We start from the raw sequence: 18,240 nt of genomic DNA on the forward strand, positions 1-18,240 counted from the left end.
CTAACCTCATCAAAAATCAATCACACCAATTATAATTAAAAATAATCATTATTCAAGAAAGGCTAAATCAACAAAAAACAATCACAAATAAGGGATATTAATTAAAAAAAACTTAATAATTATTAAAAAAAAGGCATAAAAAATGAATTGATTGAAAAAAAAAAATCAAGAAAGGAAAAGCCTAAGCGCGTGGGCCTTCAAGTCTAGGGTCATATGCCTTGACTTGTTATTTTTTTTTTTATTATTGTTTAAAGAGGTTCATTTTTTATTTTTTTTATTTGAAAAAAAATAGTTAGACGACACATCGCTCGTTGTGGCAAATGACATGTCGTCTACCAACCCAAATTCCAACCATCCCTATGGTGGCCAGAAAATCAAGGCTATGAGTATTTTTTATACAAAAAAACTTGTTTTTTCAACTCATTCCAACCACACATCACCCTACAAACACCCTTAAAACACCAAAAAACCAACCTATAAACCTTATAAACCCAAAACATGTCCAAACCATAAAATTAAACTGGAAAAAATATTATCATCCTTGATCTAGATCTGGTTTTTTAGGTTATATCAAGGCTTAAAATAATCACCATAAGACCATTCTCATATAATGGAACTTGTTAACACTAATTTTAACCTATTTTGTAGTTGGAAAAGGTGTTAATGACAAGTTTTCTCTCTCTACACTGATTATAAAGAACTGGAAAATAAGAAAAACAAAGTTTAGTACCAAAATGAAATTTGTGTAAATTAAAGGGACCAATTACCGAACTGATAAATAGATGAGGGACTAAAATGAAATTTTCAAAAAAAATTTTAAGTTGCCTCTTATTTTACCTGCATTTATCACTTGAGTCTTCTTTATTTCAATTCAACCCTTCCACCTAAAAAAACACAATTAAGTGCTAATTTAGGCTTAAAAGGGCTAAATCATGCAAAATAAAAGTTACAGTACCAAATTGAAAATTACAAAAAAAATCAATGGTCTAATTCATAGTAATATGTGAGATGGTGAACAGCGATTGATCTATAGTTAAAAAAAAAAGCCATTTTAGTATATACTAGATTGGTGGCTTGTGTAATGCTGTAGACCGGATATTTTTTTAAAAAAATATTTAGGAGACGATTATATTTTTTATAAAAAGTAAAAAAAAAAAAATTATAATTGAGTGAAATCTTGATTAACTTGATAATATGATAAAAAAAGAGGCAACAGAAACAAAAAAAAAATAAAATTTAAAAATAATGCCTTAGGCAAGGCTAGGATAACATGCAAAACTTGTGACCTAGACATGAGATATGTCCAGATTACATGTCTATCGTGTGTTCTAGATTATGCGATCATGATAATTCAATAGAAAAGAAAATTGATAAAAAATAAAAATGAAACATGAAAAATTGAGAGACAAATATAAATCAAGATATTTAATAGCTTCAACATGTGTTATTTATCCAGTTGTGTTTATAATTTTGTTTATTAAAATTAATTTGTAAAAGAAATCAACACATATAAAATTTAACAAACAAAATAAAGTTAAAAAAAATATTATGTAAGGCTTTACATGATCAAAATATTATAAAAAAATAAATATTTTTTATTTTTTTAAATAAATTTAATACACACACACATGAATCAAATAACCTCATAAAAAAATTAAACATACTTAATATAATTACAAAAAACAATTGCTATTTAAAAATAGGCTAAATAAGACAAACAAAATCACTAAGGATATTACTTAAAAAATATACTTAAGAATTATTTTATAAAACACATATAAAAAAATGAATTAATTAAAAATTAACTAAGAATGTGATAACAAATAAAAATTAACTAAGAATGTGAGAACCCCACATAAAGCAAAATAAAAAAATCAAAGCAAAATCCCCAACAAATCAAATATTAAAAGAAAAAATTGAAAAAAATTAAATTAAGAAATGGACAAAAAAACCTACTTGAGTACACCCAAGTAAGCATGCCAAATACTCGATTTGGTCGTGAGATCAAAATAACACTGTAAAAAGTAAATTGGATAAAACAACGAAGCTTAAATTTCAAACAAACCAATGTTGAAGGGTGAAATTAAAAAAAAAATCCAACCTAAAAATAAATAAAAAAAAAAGAGAGATATGAGTTAATTGAGGTTAACCTGCCAAGCAGTAACTCAGGACACGAGATCAAAATAACCCTATGAAAAGAAAAGTGAAAAAAAAAACACGAAACCCAAGCCCTAACCAACTCAATATTAAATGATGAAATCAAAATACAATAATGATAAAAAAAAGATTGAAATCAACTCAAGCTACTTTTTAAAATTTGTGTGACCTGAGCCATGAGGTCAAGCCTAACCCTATAAAAAGAAAACAAAAAGAAATCACGAAGCAAAATCCCTAATGAATAAAATGCTAAAGGATCAAATTAAAAAAGTAATTCAATAAAAAAGGATCAAATACAAAACAAATAATAATTAAAAAAAAAAACGAGAACCAAATTTATCATAAAAATAAAATAAAGCCAAATATAGAGGGATAAACTAAAAAAAAAAATCAATAAAGAATAGGATAAAAAAAACAAATAAAAATGAAGAGACTAATGACCAAATTTGATATAAAAATTAAATGAAACTAAATGCTAAGAGATGAAATTGAGAAAAAAATTAATCAAAAAAGAATTCAAAATAAAATAAATAACAATTAAATGAATGAATAACAAATTAAAAAAAAAAATAACAGGACATATTTCAAATTTTGTAGGCCAACATGATTTCCAAGGAGAGGAGAGAGAAAAAAAGGATGGGAAAAAAAGCCCAGTGGAGCTCAACCACCATGGCTCCACCGACACGAGTCAAACCATTGGGCAGATCTCGATGGCAAGGTTGTCAAAAATGCTTTTTGACAAGATATAAAAAATACAATATAAATTCAGATCGTAAAATCATAAGTAATTTTTTTAATTAATTATATATTGACAATTCCAACCAATAAATTAAATTACATTAAAATCTAATAAATAAGTCAACAATATTAAAATCAATGAGTGATCTAAATAAAATAAGATAGATAGATAGTATGAATCAATAAATTAATGATATGAAGAAATAAAAAAGTCTAAAAAAAAAAACTTTTCAATGTAGGAGAATCATTGAATGGTAGGAAGTACCCCTGATAAAAACTTGGTTGTTCCCTTCAAAATAAGTCTTATTGGATTCTTTTTGGATTGTAAGCTAATGAGCCTAAACTAATAATTAACTAACATAAATTCAATAATGAAATAAACCTTTAAACAATGTCTGATGTACTAGAAAAAAATTCAAATTAAAAATAATTATTCAAAATTAAATAAATAAATAAATAAAATAGAATGATAAAAAAAATCTTCATTTTAAAATTCCTCTATGTAGCCCGAATCTTCAATTTGCGTATATTCTTGGTAGATTTGAGTCTTGATTTTAAACATGTTGTTTTATCTCTTTGGATAAATTATTAGGCATATGATATATGGTTGGAAAGCTTCAGATATGTAGTTTTCAACCAAACTTTAATCACTGTAAAATTCCACCAGTAGCTCTAGATATGTCCCAAACAATATATAAAGGTCTAGTTTGACATATTTAACAAGATTTGTTTACTAACTTTAAACATCTGAAATATTATGTTCCCGAACTCAAAATTTATGCTTTATCTAATGTACTGTTTGAAAGATATGGTTAATCTTGCATAATTGGTCAGTAGACATTTTAAGATCAAATTTGAAATTGACTTGGTTCATATTATAAATTTAGTAAACTTATAAAATCGGACCGAGTTTACTGATTTTGCATGAGTTAAGTCCAATTTTATTGTTTTTAGTCCGATTTTGCACGTCATATTCATGTTTACTCGTAAAATTATATAATTTTACGAGTTACCTCGCGATTTTAAAAACAATGCTCGGTGGGAAGTGTTTCCAACGCCGCTGATAAAGCCATAGTTTGAATGCTGGATGACACCTTATGCGCCTCCAAAAATCCATGGCCGCCCTCCATATACATTGCACGCACCAAACTATTTTTCCTGCTCGTTTACCCTAGTCCCCACAATTGTTTTAGTTTCAATTGTAGTCCCCTAACATAATTATTTTAAATTAGCCATTTTTGTTTTTTTGCAAAACATTGCAAGATCATTGTACGAAGGCAATAAAAACAAACTATCAAGTTAAATTAAAAATAAAGTCAATTCAAAGGGATCATATTGAAAAAAAAAGGGGTTAAGGATTGAAATAAAAAAGGACATGAACTTTTTCTTTGACTGTGCAAATCAGTCCCTAATGTTGAAAAAAAAGGATTGAAAATTTATTTAAGCTTTAAATTCGCTCTCTGAAGCTTTAATGATTTAAATTAATCAAATTAACTTTTGTTTTGCTAAACCAAGAATTAACTTAGTGATATAATATTTTCTTTACACCTCAATACTCTCGTATAGATGCATAGAAAACAAATTACCAAAACCAACCTCAAATCAAAGCAATTTTAAAAAGACCAAATAAGAGAAATAAATTGAGGATCAAAGTGTAAAAAATCCTAAGAACTAAAAAAAAGAAAAAAGAAGCACGGTTTGATTAACAGTGCTTCCCCTCACAGTCTGCGGTGAAAGACTGAGAAGGGCTTAGTTTTTTCTTTTAAAAGTAATTTCTTATGAATTCATCAAATATCCTTTACATTAATTTAACAATAAAAAGACTCGAAGGATGCTCGGGCTAGCTTTTATATATGCCATTGATGTTATATATTTCAGCAACCAATAATGAGTATATTTCTGTGGATTGATGTGTAATGTATCATGCTCTGATTAAATAATTTGAATTTTTTTTTTTTATGATGGATTAGATGCTTCAGAAGGATATCAATATTTCTTGTTCTTCAAATTCCAGCAGGCGATCGAGATGCAATTCAATACTTTTCAACCAGTAATGGTCTGTAATTTGCAGTGTTGTTTTTATATTCCAAGCTAGCTTTAGGCCATTGATCTTCATGAATCCAGGTATTCTTCTTACAAAACATTAGTTTCATGGAGTATTTGTTTTAGTTCAATAAATGATTATTTCTCGACAATATAATTCTCTCTCTTGCTATCATTAATTCTTGTTCTGCTACGTGAAAACAAAAACCGATTATGTGTAATTAAACAAAGCACCATATTTTGTAATTTCAAGTCCTATAATTAATTAAGTTCATATTTGCCTAATTCATTTTTGTTTCGAACTTCTTAACAACAATGGTAGATGCAAGGGCAAACAGAGACTGGCTCAGTTAGGAGGGTTCATCAAGACGCTGCTCAGGGCAAGTTGGCTACATGTTTGGAGTGAATTTCCTTGGTAAATTACTTTATACTTTAGAGAATTGAAATATATTTGATAAGAATGTGATTATGTAAGTGGAATTATGAGAAACAATCTCAAAGTTTTATGATTGTTTTTTGTCCTAGAGGTGAGAAATGACGGCTAGGGAAACATTCATAAGTAGAGAATACAACACAATGTCAAAACGATCGAGCAAGAGTGAAGAATAAGGCCTAGAGAAACAGTCATTATTACACAACACAAGATTATGAAAACACAAGATCATAAGTACATATATGCATGCAATGATCCACAATTTACAATTATGGAACAACATAAGCAAAGGTAGAATTAAGAAGGTGAATAAAAACTTTCACCTATGACTCTAAACTTGTAGGAGATTCATCTTGCATGCGAATTCTCCTCTTAGAACAGACATATTCATTCACCTAAATACACGATCATCATCAGCATGCAACTTCTAAACCAAGACATTAACCTTAGCTCCTAGTATAGCACTATTATTACCATGAATACATCATCTGACATAAATAAATCGCAACATTATAAGTGCAAGAGCTTTTGTTATATGTCAGGAAAGCAGTCAAGGAAATGGCTGACATGGTCTTGCTGCCCAGCTGCTAGGTCATAGTTTTGCGTTATAGAAGGAAAATTTTGAAGGGGAAACGATGAAGTACTGGAATCATTCACTTGTGATGCAAGTAAGGTGTCCAAACTTTTCCAGTCGATATATTGGCTGCTAATGTTGCTCCTTTCTTCATCGTAATCTTCATTGGTCTGGTGGAAGTTACCTTCTTTGGGAGCAAAACTTGTTGAAAGTGTACTAGGGCTATCTAGCTGTGGGAGTTCAACAAGTCGATTATTATTGTCCAAAAATTCTTGGTGTGAAATGAGGTCCGGACCCGAGCTAAAAGGCTGATGAAAACTTGCACTTTGATTCGGATGAACCGTATGTGTAGTAGTTACTGTATCTGAGAATGAAGGAGGTCCAGCATGGTTGATATTATTGACATAATAAGCATGATTCCAAGCTTCAAAACCTTGTCTTTGATTAGGGATTGGTTTCTTGAATGCCCGGCAAACCACCCACCCTTCTTCCTGCAGTTCACACCCAAAAATATTAGCTTATACGTACACCAAGTAATATTTGTAAGTTCATGATCATGATAAAATAAATGTAACGAATACTTTTTTTGTGAAAGAGTTAAATATTTGCTAAAGAGTCACTCAACCCAAAAACTAGGTGTTTCGTGAAGGTAAAAGTTATTTTTTAATAATTTGCCTTTTGTAATATTGATGTAACATTTAATTTTTTTCAAAAGTACTTTATATATTGCTAGCTATAGTCAATATGTCAAAGTGTGAAAACTTGTTCGGTTTATGCAGCTATATCTTCCCTCCAAGAAAGAACGTTTAAAGAATGCTTTTATACGTGCAATATTGTTGAAAAAGGAAAAAGAAAAAAGTGTTATTATTGGAATGGAGAATGAACTTGCCTGTGGGGGTCCATGTTCAGATGTTTGGAGACGATATTCATGCATGATCCAGTCAGTTTTTCTTCCATTTGGTGCCCGTCCCTTGTAGAACACTAAGGTCTTCCTCATCCCAATAAGTCTGTTCTTGGTGAGCACGGCCTTGTCCCTTCCTGTTGCCTTCCAAAATCCGGCAGCGGTGGCTCTGTTAGTCCGTGTTCCGGTCGGATACTTCCTATCCTTGTGACTGAAGAAATACCACTCATTCTGTTCATCATACCCTAGCTTGCACCTGGCTGCAGATTAAGATATGTAATTAAGTTAGCACACATTTAATAGAACCCAGTAGAACCCGTTTCCAGCAGCTAATTATAGATTAATTTCCTTTTAGGTCCATTCCCATTACTCTCAGTCTCCGCCTAATTAATAAAGTCAATATTTCCTTAGGTCTATCCCCATTACTGTATCTTCCCTCTTAGTTCATTAGGTCAAAAAAACTTTTCCTGGTACAAAGCATGTGCAATGTCCATGTGTCAAATTTTGAAAAAAGTAAGTTCAAATGGGGATGGCTGTTTGAACAAGAGAAAGCATTGACTAGAGAGGAAATTAGTGCACCGTCTTTTTATTTGGTGTCGTTACAATCAAATAGTCTAAAGCCTACGTAGCCAGTAGGGTTTGCAACATTGCAACTGTTTGGTGTTAAATTTCAAATTGGGCAAGTAGTTTTGTTTGTGTGTGTGTGTGTGTGTGTGTGTAGAGCTCCATGAATAGTGTTCTTAGCTACGATACAAAAGGCGTGGATTTCTCATTACCTTGGATGTCCCATGGCTCCATGTTGTATAGATCAATGTCAACGATAACATCTAGATCGATTTTCAGTGAGTGAATCTTCCTCTTGAGATAGTATCCTACAAGTTCTTCTTCTGTTGGATGAAATCTAAAGCCTGGTGGGACACAGGATTCCATCTCCACTGATAATATTCTTCAAGCTAGCTCCTGATCAGTAACATGAAGATAATGAGAGGGAGGGAGGGAGATCAAATAGCATGTTCATAAGCATCCTTTTAAGGATTTACCCATGTTCATTATGTTCTTTATCACAACCAGAAATGAGCAAATTTGTGTGAATGACACAAGCAAAACACAAGCTTAAAGGCTCTTTTAGCGGAGGCCTGAAATCAAAGGAAACTTTGGAAGACATGTATGACTTCAACACGGTGACATCTAGAGTTTGTAAAAGGTGATGGGAAGTTGCACACATGCTTTTCCCCTTGAACGAATCAATGTTATCGTCATGATTTCACATCCAAAATATCCATTCCTAAACTCTTAACTTAGGGCTAGCTGTGATGATGCCTAGCTACTTTGTGGACCCCTGAAGAAGTGGTCCTGCATGTGTTTCAGCTATGTATTTGTAAAGTCATCTTCACAGTTAAAAATGGCAGACAATTCGTGGAACCCACCAATCAAAACATAGATTTTATTCCAGCCAAGTACCATTTGTTGTCTTTAATTAGTTGCATGAGCTTTGGCGAAGTATATTGAACACAAAAGTTGGCCGGAAAGCTTGACTTTGCTGGCACAAGCATGTTATGTTTCTTTGAGTGCAGTGCACTCCCTGTTACTGGTGGTGGACAAACATTTTCTCACCCACCACCCCCGTGTGCTAGCTACGACACTAACTCACTCAATAGCTCAGGCAAGCAGCCCTCTTGAGCAATGACAGCCACATACTCTCTGCTGTGCTACACATGCTTAGATCTCTCTCCCTTTCCCTTTCCCTCTCCCTCAAAACACCAGTATTATTCCTCATGATGTCTAGATGTTTTCTTATTTTTATTTTCTTAATAATGAACTAACTCTAAACTTCAAGGGATCATCACCTTTCATAAACTTATACATGTTGGCATCTGCTTATTCAAACTCTTGATCTCCAACTTGGGTTAATTAACAACCACATTATGTGACCTAATCTATGTGCAAGCAAAATAGTTCTTATTTACAAAGAATTTCAGTGACAAGTAAGAACTCTCAAATTAATAATATTGGGCTTCTACATCACGAACCCTAAATTCATCAGGAAAAACAAGTACATCTAACAACATATGCAACTTCTAGCTAGCATATTGTGCTGCCCTTAAAGTTGGTGGCAAACAATTGGATTTGAAACTCTAATATGCAAACACAAAAGAAATATACATGTATATATATGCTGCTACAACCAATTTCACATTACACGATTATTGATATACTCACAGAGAGGCAATGAGAGTTCGCTGTGTTCTTCGACTGCCCACCAGATCAAAGAAAGAGTAGGGAAAAAAGAGGGTGAGAGAGAGACAAAGAAGATGTCTTGGCAATGGGTGAATGTTGTTGGAAAGAAGAAGGGATGGAGCTTTTAATATGCGAAAGAGATGAATCTAGCTGTTCTATGGTACAGAAAGCTATAATTTATTTTCTGTTCGACAGATGAACATTAATATATATACACACCCTATCTGCAGTAGCAGAAAATAGAAATGTTACAGAAGAAGTTATTGATTGCGCGTGGGGTGGCAGATAGGATGAGAGAAAGGTTTGTTTGGACGGCGTGACACCAAATTTTCACGCCACCCCCCACCGCAATTTTGTTTCCTAAGATTTATTTTCCTACAAACTTTATTAACCATATATATATATATATGCTTCTACTACTCTAGACACAATCAAGTTTAATCTAACATGTTATTAGTGTGGTTGTAATTGTTTTTTGAAGTGTTTTTTTATATTAAAATTAATTAAAATGATATTTTTTTTATTTTTAAAATCAACGTATTAAAACAAATAAAAACATAAAATTTTTTAACAAAAATAATTTATATTTTTATTAAACATGGTTTGAACCACGTTCTCAAGATTTCAATGCGGTAGCTTTATTGAAACAAGGTTTGACTTTTAATGACTGATTTAAATTAGTTAAGGTGAAATTTCTAGAAAATATGATTTCTTAATAATAATTATATAATGGGAAAAGGTAGTTTCGGGACATTACTTTCTTGGAACAGAGGAGACAAAGACAAATGAAATAGAAAAAAACGTTTTTTGTACATTATTTTCTTGAAATAGAGGAGATAAATAAATGAAATAGAAAAAACATGTGTTTTCCTAATATTTTAAAGTAATAAAAAATTATATATTTTTATATTTATATCTTTGCATTTTCTTCGACTAAACACATTACTATCCTAGAATAATAAAAACAAACACAATCCTAGTAATAATGTCTTAATTTTTGGATCATGTCATTCTCTCCAGCTACTCCCACAAACCAGCTTCCGTTGTCTGTTTGGTGCGCCGCCCTTTGCCATTTGGCACCTATCATCTTCGGCCACGTGTGTTCCATGTCAGCTGTCAATATCGAATAGCTAATCATTTGTGTTCTCCTCAAAACTTGTTTTCTTTCGGTCCGTATTAGTCCCGCTGAGACCAATGTGTCCTTTTCAAGCTTTGCGTTGTTTAAGGATTTTTTTTTTTTTTCCTGTTTCTTACAGAAACAAGGTATTGTGAGATTAATTAATTAATTAATTAGCTAGGATAATTAACTCCATCTTAGATCTAAGTACTCTAAAGGGTTTCTTTCCTTGTTAACCATAGCCAATAAACAAATATTAATGTAACCAATTATATGAATGGTTTGAAGTGAAGTGAACATCCTACAAGATAAGTTTTTGTTTCTTTATAACCTAAATGTCTCGGGAACTTCTATACCGCATAAAGATAATTATTTTTATAGTCAGTTTGATATTATGATAGTGATTATGTTTTAAAATAAAAATACATCAAAATAATATTTTTATTATTTTTAAAAATTTATTTTTAATATTATCATATCAAAATAATTTAAAATTACTAAGAAACCAAAGAAAAATTAAAAAAAATTATTAAACAAAGCACTTTTAAAATGTAAAATCAAATATGTTCAAGTCATCATTGTTTTTTATTGTGTGGAATTACTCTCACTGTTTATGGGCTAATTAATTATTGAAAAGAAAAGAACTATTGGAGAATATTACATAGCATGGATGCAATATTTAGCTCGTTATATAGATTTTCAAGATTCAAATAGTTAGAAATAGTTGTAGGGCAGCTTTATAGTGGGAATATAGCCCCCCAACGAAAGCAAGAACCGACAAATATGCACTATTTCTTCACACGATCGATGATGGGATGGGAATAAAATCCAAAAGTCTATTCAAACAAATTTGACACGAATAGATATAGCTAGATGGTCCAAAATCGTGTGTCAAGAATTGACCCGTTAATTTCTGAGTCCCGATGCTTTAATAAAGAACAAAAAACAAAAGGGTGAATAATTATAGTTAGGTCTTTTTGCATTCTACTGAGGGAGTCGTTGTTTACACGGCCTTCGGTCATTAATTCGGAAAGTAAAGTCGGCGCCTTCCATCCACCTTATCTACCATGAGTATATATGCCATGTCTATAAGAAATTAAGGGTCCTTAAAGCGCTGATTATCATTGTTTAAGTGACAAGATGACAAGTAATTAATTAAGTGATAACATGATAACTAGACTTTGTTTTTATATAAAAAAAAATAAGTACATCAATTTTTTTTTAAAAAAACTGAAATCGGTTCAATCCGACCAGTTTCAGTTCAGTTTGGTTCGGTGTTTTAAAATAAAAACCGGTTCAAATCAGTTTGATTCGGTTTTTTTTTCTGGTTTGTTTCTGTTTTTTTTGGTTTTTTTTGTTTGGGTTTTATTTAGTTTGGTTCAATTTTTTTTATTTGAAGCTTATAAAACTGAACCAGTTAATTTTTTTAAAAAATTTAATTGTTTTTTTTTTTTATAATTTGGTTTTTATAATTATTTTTTCTCTACTTTTATCAGTTTAATTAGATTTTTAGTTTTTTTTTTTTGGTTACCTCAAATGAAAGAGGTTCTTTGCCCTAGGTCCCTGTTCTGGCCTACGGGCCTCGCATAATTCTCCCTTTAGCACTAATTAACTTTTGTGTCAAAGCAGTACGTACGGATTAGGATTTAACTATACTTCATGTCTCCTAAATTGTTATACACTACGTATTTCTTACGTTTGATTGTTGGAGAGCTTCTAGGGTCATTACCCCTCCCACTAGAAAACTAAAAAATACAAGTCCTCTTTTATATTTTATTGTTAGCTGTTAATTTTTCTTTTTCTTTTCCTTGGTTTTTCTACACATTTGTCATTAAACTTTATTTGTATGTTTTCATAGTTTTATTTGTTGGAATCAATTTTAATTTGCATGCTCTTATGTATTCGATGTGGCATAGAATATTTTGATATTAAATTAAAAATTAGTTTTACTAAATACAATTTTAAAGTATTATTAGCAAAATTAAAAGATGAACATCAAATTAACTTAACATGAAAAAAATAGAGTCTTTCCCATTTACAATATTCAAAAGATGAGAAAAACTAAAGTTTGATCTTTCAAGTAAGTTTTATATTTTGCATATCCACTCCATATTCTTTTAGATTTTACAGTTTGATCTTAAATTTTGTTTTTATCACTTTAGTCATATATATTGTGTGAGAATTGCGTTTTAAAAGGTAGAAAAAAAGTCAGTGTAAAAAAAATCATATAAGAGGATATCAATATTATATAAGTTTATAACAAAAAAAAAAAAACATTTCCTCATCAATATTCAATGAAAATAGTTTATTTTTCATCATATAGTTTTGTTATATTTTTTGTTTTTTTTTTTTTCATACCGGTGCATGAAAATGATCAATTCATGCTTCTTCTTTTTTTAATTAAAACTTATTTTTAAAATCGTAATTAACAAGTTTTTCTTTTTGTCTAAAAAAACAATGCTTTTGATAAAAACAAACATGTTTTTGTAGAAGATATGCCTTTTAGGGCCAAAAAGTGGAACACATATTAAACTTTAGTAATTGAACTGGAAAAATTAAGAAAAATTTAGAAAAAAAAAGTGGAGCAAACTTTTCATCCTTGGTAGGTCACGATCCCTACACCTTCCCTGATTTATATTTCTCAGGGGGACTAAAAAATTAATCATCCTTTTTTATTTTATTTTTTTTGAATAATTTTGATATTTATTATATAAAAAAATAAATGAGAAAAATCATCTTTTTATTTTATATCGCAATATCAAACACGTATTTCTACTTCAGCCTGAGGTATTCATGACACATTGTTTTTCCTACTTGCCTTTCGTTTTCACTTACCAGAGGTTGAAAAACATGGCTTTGATCATTATTGTTCAGTTTATGTCATCTTTCACTACCTAAGTGTCACTGTCTAATTTTTTACTTTGACCTCAAACTTTGTCTCAAAATCTAAACGTATCGTGAGCTCCTTGGTAAGCCGGTGCAGTGTGCAAAAAGCTAGCCATGCGTTGACAGATTATAGATCCTACCAAGTTCTCACCACACACGCACGCACCTTGACAAAACAAAAGTTAGCACAGGTGGTCAAGTATTCCATGTAGAACCATGCTATATCTTAGCCACTAAAACTTGCAATAACGAAATTTTGGTCGAGCATTTGAATTCCTTGTCATTAGCTAACGACAACCTACCTCCATTTTTACACATTTTCACTGTCTAATTCCTTGATTAAAGCTACCAATATATTCCTTGCAATAACATGGATATCTGAGTCAATTTGCGTATATTTTAACTAATATCATGGATCCTAAAATTAATGATTATGTAAGTCTCTAATGATTCTGAGATTTGTAGAACTCTAACTGATAATTTCTAACAAATAAATGTAAAACCTGATCAATTGAGCTACACCTTTCAGGATTAAATTTAAATCTTTATATTATAGGATTAAGGTGTGGATATATTTACAAGGAATTCACCAATACTCTACTCTCTAGAGCGAGGAGTAGTTTCAAGAAGAGATTTCTGCAAAAAAATAGAAGAAAAAAAAGAAGAAGAGAAGGGGTGTCTTTGTTAAATAAAAACTTTGTTTTATTTTTTGTATACTAAGCAACATTCCATTGGATGTGGGTCCCGATGTCATGATCAACCATACATCTCATGAACTCAATCTTATAAAATCATCACAATGTGATGCGATCTACCGACTTTCCTTCTTTACAATTATTTATATTACTATAAGGTTTTATTTACATTTGATAATGACCATTTCTCACTGGCTTCATTTCTCTTTCCGAGCGTTGATTAGCGATGGTTAGATAGCTTCATTGCTCATCATTTCATACCTTGAAAAGTCCTTAACAAAATTAGTGCTTTTATTATACAAACCAGCAAACAGAGGCTCTCTTCTATCCATTAAATTTATTTTATTTTATTATTTTCATCTGGGAAATAAGTGCTTCTCGTGTTAATTAATATAAGAGCACGGATAGGCTGAGTATTTATTATGGCTGGCGTGTAAAAAGGGCTTGTATAGGATCTAGTGCTAGATTCTGATAATTGACTGTTGTCTGAAAGTGACCGATTGCAGTCTTTGACGTGCAACAGCAATTTTCTACTTTTTAATTTTATATATACAAGTCCTGTTTTCCTCGTTGGTATCCAAGAAGAAATAAATTAAATTGTTTTTATTGACCCCCTTTCTTTGTGACTTGTGACTTGTGACTTGTGAGTGTATGGATCCTTCATGCAACCATAGGGAAAAAAAAATGAAAATTTAGCACCCAAAATTAAAATAAATGACAAAATACCACAAAAGCAAGGAGTTTTGGCGAAATAATATATTTTTGGAAGTCGTGGTTCCGAATATCAATATCAATTACATGTTATATATGGTTTCAACTAAAACATTTAATTGATATTATTTTTTATAACCGTGATATATATTAATTTTTCACGAAAGACATATAATTATATAATGAGATGACAAATAATTACTCAAGTTTTAGCCTCATTGATTACTTAATTCCAGTTTGCAGCAAAAGTATTTTTTTTTTTTGGCTATATGCTATCAGTGTAGAAAAAAAAATATAATCTGATATGAAAACATATGTTGTGCAAAATCAATTATTTTTAAAGTCTCTCATTAAAAATTAATAGATGTAGTGATCAGGAGTTGTTATATTTAATTAAATGTCATGATTTTCAATCACAACATCTATAAATATATTATTTCACCGCAACTATTTGCTTCTATGTTATTTCACCATTTATTTTAATTTTTTGTGTTAATTTTCCAATTTATCCCAACCATAGTTACTGATAATTATCTCCCATGTTAATTAATTTTTGGTGATGTTATTGGAAGTGAAATTCGGTGAAATTAAGTGCTCCAAAAGGCACCTTTTCGCATCTGCAATTGCACTTCCAACTACACTTGACCACAATAATAAACTAAACGGGCGCAATCTTCTTCTTCATTTTTTATTTTTTACATGGGTTTAATTTTATATAGCCTAGAAGTAAAAGTGTTTGTGACATTAGAATGAGAGAACTACTTCAATGAACCCACGAGTTCTTAAGGAGGAGTTTCCAGGAACAAGAACTTGTAGAGGGTTAGGTGAATTGATTGAGTGGATCCATTCGAGAAACGGGAAAAGTTTAGATTTACAAATGATGAAACCCTACGAATTTGGCTAATATATTTCATCGCGGAAGGTCAATATTTTTCTTAACTGATAAGATAAAGTGTGTGAATTGCAATGATTGAAACTATTCATGATGTCCAGAGCAAGACATCTAGGGCACGTAGCATGCCCTGAAATCAGCGAGAAAGATGGCTAGCTAGCATGGCCTGTGTGAACAAAGCTTGAGATTGGGCAGCCATGGAGTTGGAAGAGTCATCATAATAGCAGATGGTTGCTTTCTGTATAGCTTCAGAATGCAAGATTACAATGATAATGGTGATCAGAACTTGTTGATAAACATAATGATTCGGTTTGATCGATCTGCAGTTTTCACATCATGCTGGAATCAGGATATATAGTCCTTATGTTTAATTATAACTTTACAATATTCATATATATAATCCTTAAGTTTTTTTTATTCCTTCATTTTATTTTATTTATTTGAATGAATTACAAGAACTCTCTTGAGATATATATTGTGAAATCACATAGATCATTCAAAAATTCTCTTAATTATTATTTAAAAATGATAATGAAATTAAGAGCTTGAGAAATTTAATTCTACATAAACTAATTAATTATTTTTAATAAAACTATAGGGACTAATTGAGTTAGATAATTAACTCCCAAGAATAATAATATTTATGAGGAGAAAACAACGATTACTCCTAGTTATGAAAGAAACTACGACATGATTAGACTCTATCTTGGTGTGCATGAAATTAACGCAGTCGTCAAAACCTGAAATCACGCAGTGAGATCATTGAGAAGAAATTAAAACCAAGCATCCATCTCCTGCTTCATAATTAAAGACTTGAACTTCGAAAAAATGCTTTATGACACCAATGTAACACAAACTTCTTGTCTTTTTTTTTATTATTATTATTAATAAAGATATCCAGGCCAGCTTGCATGTACCTTAACTAATCCTACGAGTCATGAAGTTAACGATTATATAAACTTCTAATTGCCCTAAAATTTATGGAATTCGAACTGATAAATTTTAAAAAAAACAAACCTGAAACCTAACCAATTGAGGTATACTCTTCATAATTTTTTATCTTCACTTTTCGTGTGTCTTGTTTTTGTAATGGTACTAGTCATAGATAGCCTCTTCTTTTTTTTTCCCCCTAAACAAAGGGAAGAAAATAATTTTTCTTTTCTTCTTTACCAAAAAGCACAAAGGAATTCGAAATAATATGAAGAAGCCAAATGACTTTAATAGTTTTGTCCAACGTGAAATTAAAGAACCATCACAGCTAACAAAGGGATAACAATATGGGTTAGTTTTTTTTCACGAAACAAGAAGCAAGAGTTAATATTTTTAAAACTCGATTTGATTTGATGAATTTGTAGGAGAAATTTAGATTTTGTTTCGGATAAAGATTTTAATTAAATTATACAAAATATTTAAATGGCTAAACTAAATTGACTTGATTAACTTTCCGAGTGCCACCCATGGATAAGACTGGAGACCCCACACCCCACATTCAGCTAGACAAAGAGGGTTGCCTTGCCTAGGACTAACCCCATGCTGGTGGCAACAGCCAATAGGTAAGTTGATACCAAACGGTAGAATTTATTTATTTTTTATACTTTTATTTTTCTAATTATTTTGATGTGTTGATATTAAATATAAATTTTTTAAAAATAATATATATATTATTTTAATATATTTTTAAACAAAAAGATAGTTTAAATTACGAACTGCTACCATGACGTGATTATAAACACACCTAGTTACAAATGGCTAGCGAATCGTGGGATATAGGCGGCAGAGAACTCATAATTGATCCTTTGAGGACATTAAAACAGCAATGGCATTAATTCACTTTTATATGCATTATTATCATTGTAAGTCAAACGAGAGGTTGAATTATATTGATAGCACTCATGTTGTTAGCTTCATCAAGCCACTTGTATCTGTCATTCTCGTGGCCGGTTATTCACCTGCATCTATCATGGCCGGCCGGCCGGTAGCACTAGCTAGAGTGTGTGCCTGCCAACGTGACCTCAACAGAAGCTCCTCTGTGTATCTCACCACTTAGTTTAACCAATTTAATTCTAATTATATATGAACTATTTGAGACAATTTTAGTGTGAAAAAGACAGCTTCGATCATTCCCTTTTCCAATGGATGTAAAATATTGATACCATTTGCATGAAAATGAGAACTCATGGCAGCTAGCTGCCCAGAAACAAGGATATTGGGGGGGGGGGGGGAATTATTGCTACCATGGAAAAAATATAGGCCACTTGCTGTATATATATATGGTATTTGTGCATTTATCAATCACCACTCGATTGGTCTGTCATTGTTTTAGCATGAACGTCTCCCCCCCTCCCCCCGCCCCCTATTGTGAAGCGTGAAAAACTAAGAACAATAAGTGATTAGAGATAGCTCTATTTAATTTTATAATTAGGGACATTACATTTTTATATTTTATATTTGATTAAGGTGCATGGGATACAAATTTAGAACCTATATATACGTTTATTTTCATGATTCGGATTCTTATAGACACGTTTTTTTGTTAATATTTACATCGACTATTTCATGATCCATATTAAAAAAAAAAAAAAAAACAAAAAGATTTTGTAGGCTAAAAGAAATCTAGAAGCTAATTGAGAATCTTAGTGGTTAATCTTATTAACAAGGGGTGGGGTTGCCTGAGCAACCATAAAATAAGTGTAAACAAAAGGAAGTGGGGTATATTTCTGGGGCGGTTTGTGGGACTAGAGGGGAGGCTGTGTTGTGTGCTTGCGTCCCTCCTACATTAATACACCACACAAACATTTCACACCCCTGTAATCATATCCTGTTTTGTTTTGGTATCTGTTATTTTTTAAAATATA

General features: G+C 31.1%; 1 protein-coding gene across 1 annotated transcript; it reads right to left on the bottom strand.

Annotated features, from left to right (window-relative positions):
• Positions 1 to 5,554: 5,554 nt before the first annotated feature.
• On the bottom strand, positions 5,555 to 9,371 carry LOC118035530 (NAC domain-containing protein 30). The gene is made up of 4 exons (XM_035041123.2): positions 9,067 to 9,371; positions 7,623 to 7,806; positions 6,835 to 7,106; positions 5,555 to 6,436 (listed from the first exon to the last, which is right to left on the bottom strand). Exons 2-4 carry the CDS (start codon positions 7,774 to 7,776, stop codon positions 5,903 to 5,905), a joined length of 960 nt encoding a protein of 319 aa, XP_034897014.1. The 5' UTR covers positions 7,777 to 7,806; positions 9,067 to 9,371; the 3' UTR covers positions 5,555 to 5,902.
• Positions 9,372 to 18,240: the final 8,869 nt, after the last annotated feature.

The sequence above is a fragment of the Populus alba genome, chromosome 13 (genome assembly GCF_005239225.2).
Source record: "Populus alba chromosome 13, ASM523922v2, whole genome shotgun sequence".
Lineage (NCBI taxonomy): Eukaryota > Viridiplantae > Streptophyta > Magnoliopsida > Malpighiales > Salicaceae > Populus > Populus alba.

Bases quoted from the DNA above. Each gene is read 5' to 3' on its own strand.
- LOC118035530 (XM_035041123.2), bottom strand. From the start codon at position 7,776: ATGGAATCCTGTGTCCCACCAGGCTTTAGATTTCATCCAACAGAAGAA. The intron at 7,107-7,622 runs GTAATGAGAAAT...CTTAATCTGCAG, and splicing joins GGAGCCATGGGACATCCAAG to CCAGGTGCAAGCTAGGGTAT. The intron at 6,437-6,834 runs GCAAGTTCATTC...TGTGAACTGCAG, and splicing joins CTGAACATGGACCCCCACAG to GAAGAAGGGTGGGTGGTTTG.